At 44.2% G+C, this 21888-nt stretch overlaps 1 protein-coding gene across 7 annotated transcripts in view; it reads left to right on the top strand.

Annotated features, from left to right (window-relative positions):
- The window catches only part of SSH1 (slingshot protein phosphatase 1), a 135219-nt gene that overhangs the window by 46967 nt on the left and 66364 nt on the right, over positions 1–21888 (top strand). For 5 of the 7 annotated variants that reach the window (XM_029619767.1, XM_029619766.1, XM_029619770.1 and 2 more), the window contains one exon: positions 3111–3214. The exons of the other annotated variants lie outside the window; for them this stretch is intronic. In XM_029619767.1, the coding sequence (XP_029475627.1) occupies positions 3111–3214 (104 nt within the window). The remainder of the gene's footprint in view (positions 1–3110; positions 3215–21888) is intronic. 7 annotated transcript variants of the gene reach the window in all.

Genomic DNA, 21888 nt, shown 5'->3' with positions numbered 1-21888 from the left:
ATTTATTTTGTGTACCCAGGTATGGTTATATTAATTGTGTGAGTGAGCTAGGGCTCCATGAATCCCAGTGACATCACATGCACTATTAACCTCAGGTGGACTGTTCTTGCATGAATTCATATACGTAGAATGCAGTTTATGGTGTAGCTTTAAATTTATTGTGCAGTTCATTTAGTAATTTGTATATTCATAATTGCGGTTCGGGAATTTAAAAACACTACCGACCAGAGTGGAAGAAGTGGCCCAATAGTTAGAGCAAAGGGACTGGGAGCCAGAAAGGCCGGGCTTCAGGTCCTGCTTCTGCCACTGCCACTCCTTGGGATCTTGGGCAAGTCCCTTGACCTCACGTTTACCGCAGATGCCCACTTAGCGGTGAATTTTAAAAGCCCGGTGCGTGCCAAAACTAGGAGGTACGCGACTGTGTCCGGCTGGGCCGCGCCTCTCGGATCTCAAAAGGCGCCCAAGAGCTCGTGCGTCTCCCAGTACGCGCACAAATGAGTTGCAAGAAAGGGGGAGGGGCATGGGCGTGGTCTGGGAGGGACCCGGGCCTTCCAGGACTTTAACATGAAATGTACACGCAGGTATTTACGCGCACAAGCATGCGCCGGGATCCCCTGTCACGTAACTTTACTGTTGCTACGGATGGCGTGTAAGGAATAATAAAAAAGTCTAGGCTAGTCGGCGGGGTTTTAAGGGTTGATGCCAACAGGGTAAAAGGAGGGCTGTTTAACTAGGGAAGTTGGGAAGTCCTATCCCTTACCTGGGTGAACTGGGGGAAACTGGTAATTGTGTCGGCACGCGTGTCTGCTGAAATCCCCCCACTTACGCGATAGAGGCGGCGTTTGCGTGCCCATGCGCATCCATATAAAATTGTGTGCACATGTACATGCCTACAGCCTTATTTTATACCATGCGCACATATACGTGCGCGTGTTATAATATGGCTGCGTCCTTTGGTGCAAACCGGCAGACGTGCATACAGTGCCCCCGCGCGCCGTATCAAAGTTACCGTTCCCGACTGTAAGCTCTCTTTTCCAGCAGTGACTTATGGTTCCTGAATACTTCTAGTCATTGCACGGTGCTGCGTGAGTCAGTAGGGTTATAAAAAAAAAAAAAAAAGCGATATTATACTCGCAAAGAGCCTACGCGCCTTCCAGCGTAGATCCCCCCCCCCCCCCCCCAACAAAAGAGAAATAAACAGAAAAGTGTTCTCTGGTTTCCTGCTAGACATCTGGCGAAGGCATCCCCACCTCTGCAGACTGTGCTCAGCACGCCTCTTAGGATATATCAAAGGCTGGCAAATGTTTTCCTTTATCTGTGCCTGCAGCGCAGCGTCAACAAACTTTCAAAATGTGGAATCGAAATTATTTCATGAAAATGCCAAAGTATTTATTAGTTGTGAAAGAGGTGGCAGGAAAAATGTGCACGACGTGCGCACGCAGAGCGCTGTCCCGTCTCCTTGATTTCTTTGGCCTCGAGGTTCCTGGACTCCTAGTAGGTGTACGCCTGCTACTGCACTGAGAAGTATAAAGCTCTCCACATAGTCTTATGGAATTGTTACCCAGACGCTTTTCGGTTTTCTTCACAAATAATTGATCCGTGCCATCGATGATGCTGGAAAATGGGTATTTATAGCTCTCCTGGGGGCCTGAGACATAAACGTAAAGACTGAGAGAGGGGTGGAGGAGCTCGCTAGCGCTATGGCACGTTGATGCTGTAGTTGGAGGAGGGATGGGAGGGAGTGGCTCGGCACCACGGCTATGGAAGAAGGGTGCACGTTGATGCCGTAGTTGGAGGAGGGATGGGAGGGAGTGGCTCGGCACCACGGCTATGGAAGAAGGGTGCACGTTGATGCCGTAGTTGGAGGAGGGATGGGAGGGAGTGGCTCGGCACCACGGCTATGGAAGAAGGGTGCACGTTGATGCCGTAGTTGGAGGAGGGAAGGGAGGGAATGGCTCGGCACCATGGCTATGGAAGAAGGGTGCACGTTGCCGTAGTTGGAGGAGGGATGGGAGGGAGTGGCTCGGCACCACGGCTATGGAAGAAGGGTGCACGTTGATGCCATAGTTGGAGGAGGGCTGGGAGGGAGTGGCTCGGCACCATGGCTATGGAAGAAGGGTGCACGTTGATGCCGTAGTTGGAGGAGGGATGGGAGGGAGTGGCTCGGCACCACGGCTATGGAAGAAGGGTGCACGTTGATGCCGTAGTTGGAGGAGGGGTGGGAGGGAGTGGCTCGGCACCATGGCTATGGAAGAAGGGTGCACGTTGATGCCGTAGTTGGAGGAGGGATGGGAGGGAGTGGCTCGGCACCACGGCTATGGAAGAAGGGTGCACGTTGATGCCGTAGTTGGAGGAGGGATGGGAGGGAGTGGCTCGGCACCACGGCTATGGAAGAAGGGTGCATGTTGGAGCCGTGATTGAGGGATGGGGACTTGCCGGCACAGTGGCTGAGGATGGAAGCGCAGGTTGGCACCATGCTGGGGGGGAGGGGGAGCGGGACTCGTCAGCACCCTAGTAGTGGGTTGCACATTGGCACTGCGGTTGCAGGGAGAGCAGCTCGCCCGTACCACGACTCGGGGGGGGGGTGTACGCATTGGTGCTGCGGCTGGAGGAGAGTTGCTCTCTAGGGCCATGACTTGAAGGAATGGAGCTTGCCAGCTGGTAGGCTGACAGAAGGGAGCCCATCCAGTGGCCTTGTTGAAGAAGGGCAGCTGGCTGGCATCGTGGCTGCTTCTGATGTGAGAGAGGCAACTGTCCAGTAACAAAAAGCAGCACCTCCTGAAAGCTTTCCGCTCAGCCATCAACTAAAATCACTTCCGCATCTTACTTCTCAGTTCTTTTAAACATTGTAAATATGCAACCAGGATTGTGAGAAGGTACTTTAGGTTTTTTACAGGGTAATGATTGTACAGAGCAGCAATCATAAACGGAACAATAGCTTTTTATTTATTTTTTTTTAATTTGTTGTTGTTGTTTGCTAAATTGGTGCATTTTCCTATAGGCTCTTGGAAATGGCCCATGTAAGCTGTCTTGTGTCTGCCTCTCCCCCTGGCCGTGCAGTCCAGCTGATGTTGTCTCGCTCTGTGCGTGTGTTTTGTTTTCTCTTTCAGCCTGAGTGAGAACTTTTTCATGGTGAAAGGAGCAGCGCTCTTCCTGCAGCAGGGGAGCAGCTCTCAAGGACAGAGGAGTCTTCTGCACCTCCAGAAACATGCAGGTAATGTTCCCCGCTAAATGCTGTTGGCAGCAGTGGGATAGCAATAGCCTTCTTGCTTATCCCGTTTGCTTTATTTTAAATGTTTTGCCCCCGGTGAAATGAGGAGTCCCCTTACTGCAGCAGTGCTAGCTAAATCCCTAAAAATGTAAACCTGCCCATTTGTTAGTCCCATGGATTCCTCTCTCCATCTTATATATGGGCCTCTTCTTTTTTTTTTTTTTTTTTTTTCCCTTTTCGTTTTGTCCAATTATACTTTGCCATGCTTTTTGCTAATAAGTGTGCACCCTTTAAATTTTTAAAATGTTTTTATTATGACTACATCCCTTTGACTCCTTGTTAGGACTGCTTCCAAACTCTCTGCGTGTTCTTGTGAGCTTTGCATCAATTTTGGAAGCAAGGGTGCATGCACACTTCTGTTTTGAAAATTGCCTTGGGTACAAAGTACATGTGGTTGCTCGCACCTGCTCTTTGTGCGGTTAGATATTTTTTTTTTTTTTGCTGGGAACGTACACGTGAAGAGTTGAGCATGCTATCTACGCATGCACTTTTCCTCCTTCCTCCCCTTGATCTAAACCTGTTTACCTCTCCACCCTACCAGCACCACTTCCGACCCTCCCGGGAAAAAATGCAGCTAAAAGTACAGGCATTGAGGAGTAAAGAATGGCCTCTGAGCTGCGTTGAGGGGTGGGTAATTTTTAGATGACTGATGCTAATGCAGGGTAAACATTTTTTTTAAATTATTTGTATGTTTTTAACTCACAGATATCACTTTAAAATTGTCCAGGTCTCTCCTAAGTCCTCTCTCATGGCTGTTTTTGCTGTATTCACACGTTATATCTATCCTTGAGGCCTGGATGGGGCCCTGACACAGATCTTCACAGCCGCATGGCATTCCCCATGGTGGGAGTGTAAAAGGGAGAGCTTGTGATCTTGCATTTTTTGTGTGTTTTACTTTTTATTCTGCCAGCTCAGTTTGATTATATAGATGTGCATGTGCTGTACAGCTGCCACGGTCTACTTTTAAATAACTTACATTTGAACTCTCCATCCCTGGCTCTGCTAAACGTTTAGAGTTTTCCTTAATTTTCAGCCAGTGAAGTGGCGAGCGACTCTGCGTTATCCCGCTGTGCAGTGTGTGCATTTCTGGGTAGCGCGCAGTATCCCAGCTCTAGTTCAGTGTGCAGACAGTGCTCTGTTCCCTCCCTCTTCTTTCTGGTTTGCTCTAGAATTCCTGGCATTCCATCTCCCTCCTTTCCGCTGTGAAGAGATAACCCAGAGCATTGTCCTGCCCTGCTTTCTTCCTGACGGCCCAGTCACGTGATTCATCCCTCCCTCTTCCCTCCCCACTACTGCCAAGGACTTTTCCTGAGCTCATATTAACCGTTTTGTTCCCCAGCGTGAATATATTTCGTCTCCTTGGCCAGCACCGCCATCGAAATAATGAATGGCTTCTGCTCTGCCGGCTTTGCCAATTGCTTTGGTGCCGAGGCTGCTGGAGCTGTGCAAAGGAAATGAGCAGGTGATTTTGGAAGAACCCAGTAGTGTTTTGCCTCGTGCACAAAAATGAAAGAAAAGCAACCTCTGTAAATGTAGCTTCACTTGAAAACATGGAACTGCTCCAAACCAAACTTTTACTTTTTCATAGCATATCAAAACTTAATTGTCCTCAGTTAAATCATTTAAAGCCTGTGCACGTTGGTATCAAGATACACAAGTAGTTTTAATGCTTTGATTTTATTTTTTCATATATTCAGGCAGAGTGATGACTTCTCTGTGGAATTAAGTGCTCATCCTAGTTCTTTACCCAGCTACTTGTTCCACCCTTTTTACCGCTCCCCCCTTACTCCCACCACTTTCCAGTTCCTGCATAAATTTTATTTATTTATCAGTTTTATATACCGTCATTTGGAAATACCATCACAACGGATAAATCTTTTGTAAGGAGACTATCTTTGCTTCCCAGAAAAACGAGCAAGTTACAACAATGCATTCCAGAAAGGTTTGAACGAAAGTATTAAGACAGTGGATGCAGCGTTGTTAAACCCGTTACAATTTCCTGTAATGTGCGCTCTGATTCCTTTCTGCATTGTCTTTACAGTGCCCATGTTAACTTCCTTATCTTCTTGCTGCACCTTTGTCTCCTGATATCCCCTGTATGCCAAGCACTGCGTTGTCTTCCTTGTACAGCCTTTTGTGCACAAAGATTTTCCTTGTGCGTTTTCGACGCGCTATTTTTACCCCTTATACATTAAGGGGTAATAGCGCGTCGAAAACGCGTGGCCAACCCCCCCGAAACTAATAACGCCCGCAACATGCAAATGCATGTTGATGAGCCTATTAGTTATTCCCGCGCAATACAGTAAGTAAAATTTGCAGCCAAGCCACACATTTTTTTATTTCGGCCGGCACCGGGGAAATATCTGCTTTTCTGTACACCCTCCGACTTAATATCATAGTGATATTAAGTCGGAGACCCCAAAAGTAAAAAAAAAAAAAAATCGGCCCGCGGGGCGGAAGACGGATGCTCAGTTATGCCGGCGTCCGTTTTCCGAACCCGTGGCTGTCAGCGGGTTTGAGAACCGACGCCGGCAAAATTTAGCGCCTGCTGTCAAACCTGCTGATAGCCGCCGCTCCTGTCAAGGAAGCGCTAGGGATGCGCGTTTTCGACATGTCTCTTTTTACCGCGGGCGCTCATTTGCATCTTCTTCCCCCCTGAATCGCGTGCACAGGTCTCCCGCGACTTTTACTGAATCGGCCTGTATGATAGGAGACGGACCTCATTTTCCTTTCCTGTTGCAACATGGCAGATCTTATTCGATCACTCCACTTTGCCCTCTGCTTCCCCAGTGCTAAGGATCCTCTCTGCTTGCATCACAGGAGATCCCGTGAGAACACCCTGGCAAAATAACACCTCCTTCCTCCTGAATTAAAGTGCAAAGGTACCACTGACATTTCCATTTATTAAATTGGTAAACTAATAAGAAATGTCTCTGGTATCCAGGGGCAGGCAGGCACACACACTCAGTCACTTCCTCCTAAAGTAAAGGCTGCTCTCGGTGACTTATTCATTGCCTCACTGCTCTGGGTAAAGCATGGTGGGGGAATTTTTAGGAACACGCCATAACGATACGGGCAAACTTTTAGGAATGTCAGAGACAAATTGCATCACCCTGAAAGTGCTGTAGTAGTCGCTTGCTGGCTGGATAGGAATCAAACTTTCCACCATTGCTCGTCAAACAGCAGGTTGCAGATTCTTTCTCCTTGCACTTTCAGGGACTCAGTGTAACTCCTGCAACACACCCAGCATCATTTGACCCTAGGCAAATGCACCTTGATCAAGCCACTGGGTACCGCTGAAGACAAACCCCTAGACAGTCGGAAATGACATTGGGGTTCTAACGTTCAATACTGTGATAAAAGCACCTGGCACCAGAACTGTTAAAATTTAGGTAATTTACAATTAGCTATTTCCCTGTGGGAGAAGTCATTCAAAGTTCATGGCGCCTGCATGAAGAATGGAGTCTGCAGTTTCCTGCTGACCAGGAATCGGTCTGGAGATGTGCAGTATGAATTATAATTGATGTGCCACCCACATTTCTCCACACTGCTTAACAACGTTTGATCATCCTCCTCTTGCAGAGGGCTTGAGGAAACAGATGATGCTTTGTGTAAGCATGAGCAAGCAGCAGGAATAAGGTCTTCTAACTATCTCCTTCCGCCTTCTAACTAGTGGGGCTAGAGGTTGAAAGAGGCATTTCTCTACGTTGGCTGTCTGGGCATGGGCCGAGGCACCACAGTGACAAGCAGGGGAATCTTTTAAAAACCTAAAATAGTCAAGCATGTGCTTTGTTTAAAGCTCTCAGCCTAAGTGCATCCCACCTGGCAGAAAAGCTAAATCCAAAACTGGATTGCTTGAGCAAAAAGAAGCTTCATCAGAGTGAAGAGTTCCTTCATCAGGAATTATGTCATCATTTTGGGATTCCTTAGATCTATTCAAATTCACTGCCAGGAAGGTCAACGCTAGCGATTTGGGATTTGTTAGAAATGGCGCTTCAGTCTAGCAGATGCCTTTCTCAAAGGCTACTTTTATTTTAAAAAGTACAGAATCAATCAAAAAAGAGTGAAAACTCTTTGCCATAAGAATTGTGTCTACCTCAAGGGGCTGGGAAAGTTGAATCATACATTTTTAGAGTATTGTGTTCGGTTCTGGGACAGAGACAGGATGGAGGTGGTCCAGAGAAGGGTGACAAAAATGGTGGAGGGTCTCCATCAAATGAGAGGTTGAAGGACCTAAATATGTATACCCTGGAGAAGAAGAGGTGTAGAGGAGATATGATACAGACTTTCGGATACCTGAAAGGTTTTAATGATGTACAATCAACAAACCTTCTCCGAGGGAGTAGATGTGAATCAGTTATTTACACTTTCGAATAATAGAAGGACTAGGGGGCATTCCATGAAGTTATCAAGTAGCACATTTAAGACTAATCAGAGAAAATTATTTTTCACTCAACGCACAATAAAGCTCTGGAATTTGTTGCCAGACGATGTGGTTAGTGCAGTTAGTGTAGCTGGGTTCAAAAAAGGTTTGGATAAGTTCTTAGAGGAGAAGTCCATTAACGGCTATTAATCAAGTTTACTTAGGGAATAGCCACTGCTATTAATTGCATCAGTAGCATGGGATCTTCTTAGAGTTTGGGTAATTGCCTGGTTCTTGTGGCCTGGTTTGGCCTCTGTTGGAAACAGGATGCTGGGCTTGATGGACCCTTGGTCTGACCCAGCATGGCAATTTCTTATGTTCTTATGGAAAGAAATCAGTAGAACTAGGGGTCACAAAATGAAACTCCAGGGAGGGATGACTCAGAACCAACACCAGGAAATATTTCTTCACGGAGAGGAGGTGGATGCCTGGAATACCCTTCCGGAGGAGGTGGTGAAGACAAAAACAGTGAAAGATTTCAAAGAGGCATAGGATAAACATTGTGGATCCCTAAAGGCTAGAGGATGGAAATGAGGAAAAAAGTGCATGGGGATAACTTGCTGGTGTGGCGGTTACTACCCTTAACCAATAAACCTTCATACTGTTGATGCAACTCCATCATTGCTCTCTGCTTTAACGACGGGGGAAAAGAAGAAAAGGGGAATTTAGTTTCAGACAGCAACCAACACGGACATGAATTTTACGGTTTGGGACAAGCATGGGAGTAATTTGCTGATGCGGCTGTTACTACCCTTAACCAATAAACCTTATACTTGTGATGCACCTCCAACACTGCTCTCTGCTTCAACGGCAAGAGATAATGGGAAATTGGACTCAGAGCAACCAACAAGGGCCCTGACTTTGACAGTCTGGGAAATGAAGTGTGGGGGTAACTTGTATAGTGTGGCAGATGCTACCATAAACGTGCTGGCAGACTGGATGAACCGATTGGTCCTTTTCTGCTGTCATTTCTATGTTTCTAAACAGAAGTAACAGGTACATTCTTTTTTTTTCTTCTGTCTGTCAGAAACCAGTCTTGCAGTAAAGAGAGCATGTGTGACTTAAATTTTGGTTTTAATTTTGTTATTGCCATCGATCTTGCACAGCTTATTCGTGGAGTTCACTGAAATGAATGCTGCTGTTTCTAAAGCATCACGAGGTCCATATTCAGCTGCTGTGCATCTGAACAAGTTAGCCGGATATATTTATCCAGCTAACTTGTCAAGGATATTCAGTGGTGGAGTGGCACTATTGAATATACCTGGATAACTAATAGATAACCGGATAAGTTTATCTGGCTAACTTTAGACCTGCTCATTAATTAGCCGGATAAGGTTGAATATCGGCACTCATCTGGCTAAGATAGTTAGGTATATAGCCCATGCCCTAGAACACCCTGGTCCCACCCACCAGTTAACTGGATAAATATTTCTCCGGCTGAGTGGCGACTGCTGAACATGGCCAAATATTCAAACAGCAGCATTTTTCTCACAGGACAAGCAGGATGGTAGTCCTCACATATGGGTGACATCACAGGATGGAGCCCTGTACAGAAAACTTTTCTGTCAAAGTTTCTATAAAGCTTTGACTGACACTGGCACACTGAGTGCACTGAGCATGCTCAGCCTGCAATTATCCCTGTGACCACAGGTGTCTCCCCTCAGTCTTCTTTTTTCCCCTCTGCAGTAAGCATAGTGGTTAGGAGCTCTGTGAGAAATTCTAACACTTTTACCTCATGGAAACACTTTTTCCCTGCACGGGTCTCCCTTCGCGTACATTTATTCGACGTTCGGTAAGTACTATGCCCTGTTTTTCGGTCGATTCCTGTCACTTCCCTGGCCTGCCAACCGACTGCGGCCTTCCCTCTCCCTATGTTTTCATAGTTAGCCACACATAGCCTTCGAGTGATCCCTCTGTGACACTCTGCCTGGTTATTAGCGCTAGTTTCCATTGCCACCAGGGCCTCTGTCGAATCCAGGACCTTCGATTTCCTCTGTACCCTCATGCAGTCGATGCCCCCATCACTACCATCGGTACCCCCTTCCAGACCGTCCTGCATTCTTCGATGCCATCGGTACCCCTCACCCGCGGTACATTGATGCCATTGTTCCCTGCATCAATTCTATCAGTGCCATCCATATTTTTCATCCATGGCACTGATTTTTCCCTGGGTTTCATCAGTGCCATCATTGCTCGGATGGATGCCATCGATGCACACCCTTGTGTCGTCGGTGCCAGCGATACCTGGGTCGATGTCATTGTCGCCCAGGGCACTTCCATCGATGCCATTGTCTATTCCATCGGTGCCATTGATGCCCAGGTCGGTTCCATCGATGGCATCGACACCATCGATGCCCGTGGCCATGCCACCGATGCAGTCGACACCCATGTCGTTTCCATCAATGTCTTCGACATTCCTATTGATGCGGTCATTGACTCCGTCGATGCCGGCATCATTTTTTCCGATGCCAGCAATGTTTTTAGATTTCTCGATGCCACATTGTTTCCATAGATACCTACACCGATGCCATCAGTGCTTTCGTCACTGTTATCCTTGCTCTGCCCGGGTCATCGACGTTTTTCATATATATATTTTTGACTATGCCCGCGAGGCCACTTCGGCCGCCATCGACACCGTCAATACTGACATAGCACCTCCAAGTAATGCCCTCGCCAAAATACAGTGCTCCATGCTTTGGGTTCTTATTAAAGCCCCGTATTAGCCTGCGACACTACATAGTGCCAGGAGCAGTGCAGGCATGCTGACAGTCCGTCAACATACACCATCCAAGACAGCAAGGGCATCCACCTCGGCGATGGGGAAAGACCGGGCCGAGCATCGTGGCACTCATTGTCACCGTTACAGTGACCATCCACCACCGACGCCATCCAGCACATCGGTGCTATCCTTCTCGGTGCTGGAGAATGCCCGGGCCGAGCAACATTACCACTGCCATCGCCACTGTTCCGCACAGTGCTGGCAGTTCTTGGTGGTCCAGAAACACCGGAACGAGTTCCAAAGAATTCTGGACTGGCGTCACGACACATCGAGCCACTGCAATGAGGGCCGGGTTCACGAGTCATTATGGCTCCCCTGTACCCGAGGTGTGCCCCACCGACATCGGTGCGGGATTGTGGCCCTCCACAAATTACTGTGGTAGCGCCAGCCATGCTTAGCCTGTCTCCTCTATACCTGCGCTACCATACCAGGTTTCAGAGTTGAGACAGACGTTACGTCCGACAGGCTACCCCTCGATGACTCCTGAAATCCACTGAGCCATCAATCTTCACCGGCTCGTCCTTCGGCGACCCACGTCGGATGGTAAGTACTCTAATCCCGCTTCAGCGGCATTCCCATTGAGATCTGTTCTCTAATTCGAGCCACATGGTTCGAAAGGTTCTAGGTCGTCTGTCTTCCAAGAACCATATTTGTGTCACATATCGCTATTGCCAGCTATGTCAGACATCATACCAAGAGAACCTCTCTACCATTTATTTGGGATTGCATCAGGACATCCTCCCGTTGTCAGCAACGGGACCCTTTACTGACTAATACTCTGGCTTCTGGTTCCTAAATCAGGACCAAAGTTCCAGATGGATTCGCTGATCTGCTAAACACGAGATCCAGCAAATACTGCCTCAAGTGCAAGTCCACCTCGAAACTTGGCGACAGGCCTCGACGTTTTCTTGTACAGCACACAGAAATGCGGGTAAGACTTTACCGCTCACGCTCCCGTGGGAGGTTACATGATATCCAGGTTACATCAGCCCCGCCAGTTGGACACCTCCGGGTCTCTCAACTTGCCGGATGTCAGAGCGGCCACCCACTCTGTACCAAGATTCACGGTACACTCCCCCGGACGCTACAAAACGCAGGAGGGAGGGGGGGTTGGGGAGTTTTAATTTCACTATTCTTTCTTTCAACAGAAAGTAGTTACTTTCCGCCCATCCTGGACCTCAGAAATACCAACTTTCTTCAGAAGGCACAGGTAAAATGGTATCTCTCGTCACCATGCTTCTATATCGCAGTAAATACATTACCTCTAATCTTTTTATGTGCTTCATGGTGAGTCGTCAATATTACAATCCCAAGCTCTGCCGGTTGCACCAGCTTCAGCAACTGGGGTATTTCATTAAATCACTATCGGTGACTGCTGTTTCTCTACGGAGTACATCATCATTTACGCTTTTCCTTGCATGGACAGCTGCATAATAACAGTCAATCCAAGCAAGGAGCTCTAACTTCTTAATGACTCACTATAAATCTACTACCTGGGATTGCTGTCACTGCCATAAATCCCATATAGAACACTTCTGGACACCACAGTCACAACGACCTTCTTGTCCAGCAACCGCGCAGACATTCTAACAAATTCCTATATATCCCTGCGCGCATATTCCATAACTTCAGCCCCTCAATTCTTTCTTTGTCGGGCCATGGGTTTTTTTCACTATGCACTTTCCTCATAGATCCAAAATTGCTATGGGTTAGGTTCAGTGAAATTCCATTATCAGTGGGTCTAAGTTGTTCAACCGCTTTCATCCCTCATCCATATTGCAGATCTAGAACCAAAACCTAGTCTGCTCCTGCTAATGCTCGCATTTACTCAGGGTTGTAAAGTTTGACCTAACATCTTCTCAACCCAATATGCGTCTATTCCGCTCCAGGCACAGTTTCACATGAACTTCCTGGAGCTTGTAGCCATGAGTTCTGCCCTTATGCCTTCCAATACTGCCTCTGCAACAAATCTTTGTGCATACAGACAGACAGCATAGGGACAATGGGCTTTCCAACACACAAGCATTCATAACCTCTTAGCTGCTCTGCTAGGAAGCTCCGCAGCTCTATCCTTGGCCCTTGCTTGCTCCATGCATCCCTGGGCCACTTATCTGACAGACTTACTGAACGCACTAACAGACCTTCTCCATATAGGTTTCCATCCTCTTGAATGGTCTCTGACTACATGTGTAGCGAGAGAAATCTTCTAGCGCCGAGGTCAACCTAACTTGCCCTCTGCGTCCGCATCGAACCATACGGTGCACGGATTCTCCTCCCTACACATGTTTCCAATGCGTTCCCATAGGTGCCTTTGTTCCATCAAGGCCCTCTTATATGTGTCTCTTCTGCTGCCTCTCATAGCGAGCTCTCTTCTAATGCTGAAACGGGACGGGGTTCACTGTTCCTCAGACCCACGTCTTGGCTGAGACCAGTATGCTTCCCATACTTCTCGGTCTATCACACCAGTAACCAATTCACCTTCTCACAAGTCAGTCTCATATCATAGACTCACTGATGTTCTCAGGTACTGGTAGCGCCACAAAACCCTTCCACGCCCAAATCCTACCATTCAAAATGGCATGCTTTACCACATGACGCTTACAAAAGGGTTTTACCCTTTTTCTTTTTTTATACCACTCTTTTTTCTTACTCCTTCGGATTCTGCTCTCCAGGCATCCTTCACATGGGTACACCTCTGTTCCAGTTGGCGTACCACTTGGGAGTGGGGATACCTGTTTAACGGTCAACCCCTTCTGAGTCAGCTTACCATGGATTATCCACTGATCAAGCCGCCTCTGTTTTCACTAGTCACTGAATGGGACATGTAATTCATGCTTACAAGACTCATACGTTCTCCGTTTGAGCCTTTCCATTCCTTTCACTTAACAGTCTGCCATGGGGAACTCTTTCCCTCATAGACATCACTTCTACCAACAGGGTCAGTGAATTACACACCTTGTTACATACTCACCCGACCCTGCGTTCCTCCATGACCGAGTGGTTTTACGTTTTCAACTTCATATCCTTCTTAAGGTAGACGTTGCATCTCACCTTACTCAGAATATACTCTGCCCACTTTCCCAACACCTCTCCAAAGTGAGAGGGTGTTTTCACTCCTTGGACTGTAATAGTGCACTTGTATTCTATCTAGACCACACTACACTCCATAGGAATTACACCTAACTCTTTCCTTCTGTGGCAAGAGTCAAGCTGCGAGTTCCAGTGGGCAAACAGACCTATTCCTCCTAATTGACGGTCTGTATCTCTTTTTCCTACCAACAAGCAGGCATTTCACTACAACACTGTGTGTAACCACACTCTGTTCTGTCCGTCCCAGCCTCCATAGCTTACCTTCAGCTGGTGCTGCTTGTACATATTTATCAGGCTGCAACCTGGAGCACTCTCCATACCTTCGCAGCCCATTATTGCTTAGATACGACTAGCCGGCATGCTCCATGTTTGGCCAGTCCGTCTACTCTTATTCTTTTCGGCTTACCTACTCAACATCCTTCCACCAACCCGTTACGGGTTTCAGGATGCCCTCTGTTCCAAATTCCACCCCCGTCATTGCGCCTTTCGCGCGTCTTGGGTGCATTTGGTGCACTCTCGGGCATCCTCAGCTTGGTACTCACCCATATGTGAGGGCTACCATCCTACTTGTCCTGTGAGAAAGCAAGTGTTGCTTACCTGTAACAGGTGTTCTCACAGGACAGCAGGATGTTAGTCCTCACGAAACCCACCCGCCACCCCGCGGAGTTGGGTCTGTATACGTTTTTACTTTTATTTTAGTTTCACATGCGCTTTTTGCTATAAGACGAGACTGAGGGTGACACCTGTGGTCACAGGGATAATTTCCCCCGCTCCTAACTTCTTGATCCTAGAAAGTCCCCCCTCACCCCCTGCTAATCCTCCCCCCAGTACTGTCACAGCCCCGCATTGTTAGCCAGTTTCTTGATTAAATATATATATAGAACTTACCCAATGCATTTCCAGTATAGCCTTGTTAAGTTTACAACGTTATTCCTCTGTCTCCCGCACATTTCTACTTCCAAGTTCACATAATCTTGTTTTATTGTAACTTTTCTTCCTCTTCAATATTACTGTTACAACCCCCCTGTTCCTTGTGAACAGATATGATATGATTTGTATCATGAATGTCTGTATAGAAAAAAAGTTAAATAAATAAATAAAATTGCAGGCTGAGCATGCTCAGTGTGCCAGTGTCTGTCAAAGCTTTATAGAAACTTTGACAGAAAAGTTTTCCGTACAGGGCTCCATCCTGTGATGTCATCCATATGTGAGGACTAACATCCTGCTGTCCTCTGAGAACACCTGTTACAGGTAAGCAGCATTTGCTATCTCCGGATAAGTGGTGCTGAATATCAAGTTCCATAAAAATGTTTGGGGTTTTGTTTTTTTTTTAATTCTGTCTCATCCCATTCTATATTTCTATGTTTAGGCACAGTATTCAGTGCATCTCTGGCGTCAGTGTACCACACTTTTACAGCTCTCTTTCCAGCAACTTTCTGCAGGATCTCTTACCATCTACCTGACAACAAGGAAAAGTGTTTGCAGGCAATTTTTTAAATATATATATATAAATTTATTTATTTTTAAGTTTTGTAAACATAGAGCAGCTCATAATTGGATGGTGCCCTAGGTGTGCCAAGAACATTCTTGGTTAGTACCAAAAACCTGTAATTTAAATATGGTAAGACCAGACCTCTTACAGAAATGCACTTGCTTCTGCCTTTAAGAACCTGTGAGTAAGCAGTGGCCTGGTTGGAAAGGACCATCGGAGTCATGTCTGATTGAGAAGCACATGGGGCAGGCACAGCCTGGTACAGTGTGTCTGGTGCTTAGTAATCACATCTTCAAGACACAAAAGGCTGTTTGAGTACCAGCACTGGTGTCTGATTTCCCTGGCGTCAGCAGTTTTACAAACCCAGTCCGCATTCTTTCGCTGGGATGTTGTTCTGTTAATCTACCAATTAAGATCTACAGCATAAAATGATTTAACTATAGCTGTACTTTGTTTTAAATATATCTGTATGCCATAAGTTTGTTAAAATTTTTTCTTTTGTGCTATAACAAGGATTTCAAAAATTCACTTGTCTTACCCCTCTGGGATGAGTGCCTTTTCATGGTTGATGGGCAGAGTTGAATAGGGCTAGGAGAAGGCAATGTGTTTGGCTCCAACTGGAGACTAGAGGAGGTGGAGTATAGGCAGTGCAGTTTATGTCTGGAGGAGGAGAGGACTGTGTTGTCTTTGGCATGAGGAGGAGGCCACACTTTGCAGAAGCAGCACCACAGCAATGAGAGCGAGAGGAAAGGAGTCGGAGGGCTGCAGTGGAAGATGAGAGAAAGCTTCATGGGAAAGGAAGTAAAGTGAGATGACGAGGTGGAAGAGGTATGAGAAAACTAATACGATACAGCCACCAAGCCTAATGGCAAGATATGAGAATATTTCTACTCTAACCTTGTATTTGTTCCCAAAGTGATAGGAAGGGCTTATGCTACTTGGATTCAGCTAATGCTTAGTAAGATAAGAACATAAGAACATGCCATACTGGGTCAGACCAAGAGTCCATCAAACCCAGCATCCTGTTTCCAACAGTGGCCAATCCAGGCCATAAGAACCTGGCAAGTTCCCAAACACTAAGAAGATCCTATGCTACTGATGCTAGTAGTAGCAGAAGCCATTCCCTAAATCAACTTAATTAATAGCCGTTAATGGACTTCTCCTCCAAGAACTTATCCAATCCTTTTTTAAACACAGCTATACTAACTGCACTAACCACATCCTCTGGCAACAAATTCCAGAGTTTAATTGTGCGTGGAGTGGAAAACAACTTTCTCCGATTAGTTTTAAATGTGCCCCATGCTAACTTCATGGAGTGCCCCCTAGTCTTTCTATTTTCTGAAAGAGTAAATAACCGATTCACATCTACCCGTTCTAGACCTCTCATGATTTTAAACATCTCTATCATATCCCCCCTCAGCCGTCTCTTCTCCAAGCTAAAAAGTTCTAACCTCTTTAGTCTTTCCTCATAGGGGAGTTGTTACATTCCCCTTATCATTTTGGTAGCCCTTTTCTGTACCTTCTCCATCGCAATTATATCTTTTTTTTGAGATGCGGCGACCAGAATTGTACACAGTATTCAAGGTGCGGTCTCACCATGGAGCGATACAGAGGCATTATGACATTTTCCGTTTTATTCATCATTCCCTTCCTAATAATTCCCAACATTCTGTTTGCTTTTTTGACTGCTGCAGCACACTGACCCGACGATTTCAATGTATTCTATCAGTAACTTCATAAGGGTTAGGGTTAGGGTTTTTGCACTTGTTTATGTTCCATTTTTTTGTTCTCACCCCCTTGTTATATGTAAACCGGCATGATGTGCTTTTAATCACGAATGCCGGTATAGAAAAACTCTAAATAAAAATAAATAAATATAACATTGACAGCCAAATTTGTTTTTAAAGAATGACACAAGCCTCCTTGTGCCAACAAATCTAATCCTAAGCGGTGGTCTCGCAGGGTTTCAGTAATTTCTCTAAGTTGGGTAGCAGTGTGCTCTTGAATTTCAATATTAGTATTTTTAAAGATTTCAATAATAGCTTGTAAATGCAAAATACTTGTTGCCAATCTGGCTGTATGATGGCCAGCAATTACATGGAATCGGTTCTATCAGGGTTAAAGGATCCCATGTAATTGCTTCTATTAGGGTACTGCACTTACTAGTGTACATATATTACCATAATTCATGTGTTATTTGTGAATTATTCTAATGCTAAGCATGAAAAATACAATATAAAGCAATCTAAATTAAAATCATCAAACCAAACAATCTTTTTTGTATAGAATGTTCATAAAAGTAGTCCAAGAAATAGAGATGAAACAAGAATATGCAGCATAGACGATTTTTTGCATTTCTGCTTGTATCAGGGCTTGTGAATTAACTCCTGATGACAAATAGGCAAGCAGACTTTCCAGTCTCTCTTGATTCAGGACTAGAAGTATCCACTTATTTTTTTTCCTTTTGTAGTGATATGTCAACAGTAAAGACACTTCGTTACCAGACATACAAACTAATAGGTAATTCTGCTTAAAATAAAAACAAAGTGTAAACTAAACATACATTATATTTAGGGAAAATAGACAAGGAGCTGCTCTCTCTCTTTCCTGATCAGAGCCATTCCTTATCTATCTCACATATAAGTATTTATTTACCCAGCATTTATAGACACCATAGGTTATTAGTTAATTTCCAGGTTTTTCTTCTTTGAACTCTGAAACATGGTGAATACCTGGTACATACTGGTTCTTATCTTTATACTGACTCCTAGTGGTGAGCTTACATTTGTTAAAAATTTCAGAGCTTTTCAGCTTCCCTTACTGGGAAAGCCCATGGGTGTCTGCTTGCAGCACAGAGCTGAATCCTATAATTAGTGGGAAGAGTTTCATTGACAGTATCCCTGAATGCTTTGCTATTGCACTCCCCCTTGTGGAGGAGGGTCTGCCTCATTTTATGACTAAGCACTCATCCTCTCTGTGGACATTGCATGTGCGGCCTTAGGGAGAGGATTTTATTGGCACAGGCATCAAAATGTTTTTAAGGGCGGACTCAGGCTGGCTAGTGCTTCTTTTGAGAAGCCAGCAATTTGCATCTGGGCTACTTCATTAAAGTTCAAATTGATAATCTTGCTGCATCAGAATTAATGCCTGCAGTTTAGCTAAATGATTTATGGCAAGCTCTAACCCTTTTCTCATGATCATGGGCTGCTTAGCTAAACTTTTGCATAGCTCCGCACTCTCTGTTTTTACCGGCTAACTTGTTCAGATGCACAGCAGCTGAATATGGACCTCGTGATGCTTTAGAAACAGCAGCATTCATTACAGTGAACTCCACAAATAAGCTGTGCAAGATCGATGGCAATAACAAAATTAAAACCAAAATTTAAGTCACACATGCTCTCTTTACTTTCTCTGACAGACAGAAGAAAAAAAAAAGAATTTACCTGTTACTTCTGTTTAGAAACATAGAAATGACAGCAGAAAAGGACCAAACGGTTCATCCAGTCTGCCCAGCAAGTTTATGGTAGCATCTGCCACACCATACAAGTTACCCCCACACTTCATTTCCCAGACTGTCAAAGTCAGGGCCCTTGTTGGTTGCTCTGAGTCCAATTTCCCATTATCTCTTGCCGTTGAAGCAGAGAGCAGTGTTGGAGGTGCATCACAAGTATAAGGTTTATTGGTTAAGGGTAGTAATCGGTAAAGGGGGGGGGGGGGAGTCAGGCAGGACCCATCAGCCTTTAACAGCTGTGAATACCTTATCAAATCTGCTCTGCCAGTTTTCCCTTTGATTACATACAGCAATCATTCCTGAATGCTTTTACAATCTCGCAGCATGTCGCCAGCTAGATTCATTCTGGTTAACAGTTTACTTCTTTCTTTGTCAGCTATTGTGATTTCCTTCCTAGGATGCTCTGTGTACATGAATCAATCTCACGTGAAAACTCTAAATGTACTGTTTAATTCTTTCCTGGGCATTTTGTAGAAATTTATGCTAGCAATTGAGAGGTATACATTCTCTGCTGTCATTTTGAGAAGTTACAAATCCCACTTCGGTGCAAACAAAACTAATTTTTCTTACTAAATTAAATTCATTTTCTGAAAAAAATCAACTCATTTCTCCACATCTTTAATTCCCCTTATCTGTAAACTCATCTTCAGATCCCTGTGTCCTTTCAAGTTCTAAAATGTCAGTATTAGCTATTACTTCTACAGCAATAGAATTGTCAATTTTCACTAGAGGAACCCCCATGGCTCCCCCATGACCAAATTCTGAATCCCTACACAATTCTACATGTGTAAATTGAGACTGGACTGTGATTCCTAGAGCGGATCCCCACAAGCGGATTTGGACAGATAGCTGCGGTAACTCACTCACACCGTAGCTGCAGTCAGACATAAACATAAGATCTGATTCCAAGCAGTTACTGACACTTGCCAACCTTCACTGGAAAAGGCAAGCAACTTCAAAAATCAAACCAGTATTTTGTCCTAGTGTTAAGATTATTTAAATTGCTGTCTTAAACCACTTTTTGTTGTGCTCTAGCACAAGTTTTTTGTTTAAAGGAAATGCTACACAATTTCGTCTACAGGCAACACTAAAGCAGAATCGGATGTACTGAACTTACATTGCAAAAACAAAATTTTTCTTAAACTCAGTGAGTGACCCCACAACAGAAAAAATTAAACTGTACAATAGAAATATATTTTATACTTACAACCACGTTATGGAGTTTGTCATCGTATGGCTTCATTTACTGCCATAAAATCTTCTTGTAACAATATCACATACCCAGAGAGATCACACATGTATTCAAATTATCAAAATTTTTTATTAGAAATCACAAGGTGTTTTCCCTATCTAGACATTTAAAATCTAAACTCACACACTCATTCATCAATCACACTTCATATAAAAACATCTACATTCACAAATAATGTTCACTGGTTAATTAATTACAATTGATTATAATCAGTATAACAACATCAAACATGTAATACTATTTTTATGTCTATCCAAACCCTTCTCTTATTTGTCCAATTGATTATAATCAGTATAGCAATATCGCACATATAATGCTATTTGTCCAACAAAGGATCTCCTTGTTTCGCCTAAATAATCAGGCTTCCTCAGGGACTAACAATATCCTGTAGCCGGTTGTGTCTCTCATGACTTAAAGTCTAATTCCTACACTTTAAAAAGTCATAGATATTCATTAACTTCCATTATATCACCAATGTGAACCAAGGTAATTGCTACTCCAAACACTTTCCCAGGTTTGCTTTAAACCGCTACTTTTTTACATGTCTCTCAATATCAGTCGTGACAAGACAAAACCGCTACTCGTTCCAATCCTTTAAATAACCTTTAATTCCAAATGTATCTTAAAATAATCCATTTCAGGAACCTTGCAGATTGTGCTTCATTGTATCTGCACGTAACCAGACGCTACGCACTGCGTCAAAGATGGAGTGCGTCAAAGATGGAGTGCGTCAAAGACTCCATCTTTGACGCAGTGCGTAGCGTCTGGTTACGTGCAGATACAATGAAGCACAATCTGCAAGGTTCCTGAAATGGATTATTTTAAGATACATTTGGAATTAAAGGTTATTTAAAGGATTGGAACGAGTAGCGGTTTTGTCTTGTCACGACTGATATTGAGAGACATGTAAAAAAGTAGCGGTTTAAAGCAAACCTGGGAAAGTGTTTGGAGTAGCAATTACCTTGGTTCACATTGGTGATATAATGGAAGTTAATGAATATCTATGACTTTTTAAAGTGTAGGAATTAGACTTTAAGTCATGAGAGACACAACCGGCTACAGGATATTGTTAGTCCCTGAGGAAGCCTGATTATTTAGGCGAAACAAGGAGATCCTTTGTTGGACAAATAGCATTATATGTGCGATATTGCTATACTGATTATAATCAATTGGACAAATAAGAGAAGGGTTTGGATAGACATAAAAATAGTATTACATGTTTGATGTTGTTATACTGATTATAATCAATTGTAATTAATTAACCAGTGAACATTATTTGTGAATGTAGATGTTTTTATATGAAGTGTGATTGATGAATGAGTGTGTGAGTTTAGATTTTAAATGTCTAGATAGGGAAAACACCTTGTGATTTCTAATAAAAAATTTTGATAATTTGAATACATGTGTGATCTCTCTGGGTATGTGATATTGTTATATGCTAGTAGAGAGTTTAGCTATAAAAAAGTATTTCCCTCTGTAATATTACCACATAAAATCTTCTTGGACATCTCTGCCAAGGCCGCTCTATAATCTCTCCATCCTCGGGAGGACAGACAGCCTTTGCTACCTTCCAGGCCATGCCTAGGAATCACGTCAGGGTCACCAGAATGAAGGCTTCTTACAGTGCGTATCCCCTTGTTTACAGATAAACAGACTTGGTACTCGGTCAGGTTAAAAGCATTTATTGACATGCAAAATAAGAAAGATTATCGGGAAGGGCCTGATGGTCACTGTCAGAGCTTCTTCAGTTTTATGCTTGCACATTAGCTGCTTATATAGAACATTTCTTTCTTTGTTTACCAGTTTCCTTTTATCTCAGTATCATGACAGTTGGTTCTGATCCTTTTCATCCTAGCCCACAATTGTCTCAATATTATTTATTTATTTATTTATTTATTTATTTCTTTTGTATACCGACATTCGATCGAGATATCACATCGGTTTCCAGATAACTAAAGGAATAGGGTGGTAACAGCCCTATTTTACATTATAACATGGTATTAAATAGATATAAGAATATTTTACATTATAACATGGTAATAAATATAACAAGAATATTTTACATTATAA

This window comes from Rhinatrema bivittatum, chromosome 11 (genome assembly GCF_901001135.1).
Source record: "Rhinatrema bivittatum chromosome 11, aRhiBiv1.1, whole genome shotgun sequence".
NCBI lineage: Eukaryota > Metazoa > Chordata > Amphibia > Gymnophiona > Rhinatrematidae > Rhinatrema > Rhinatrema bivittatum.
The sequence above is the reverse complement of the archived record's forward strand: the minus strand, read 5'-3'. Positions and strand labels throughout refer to the sequence as shown.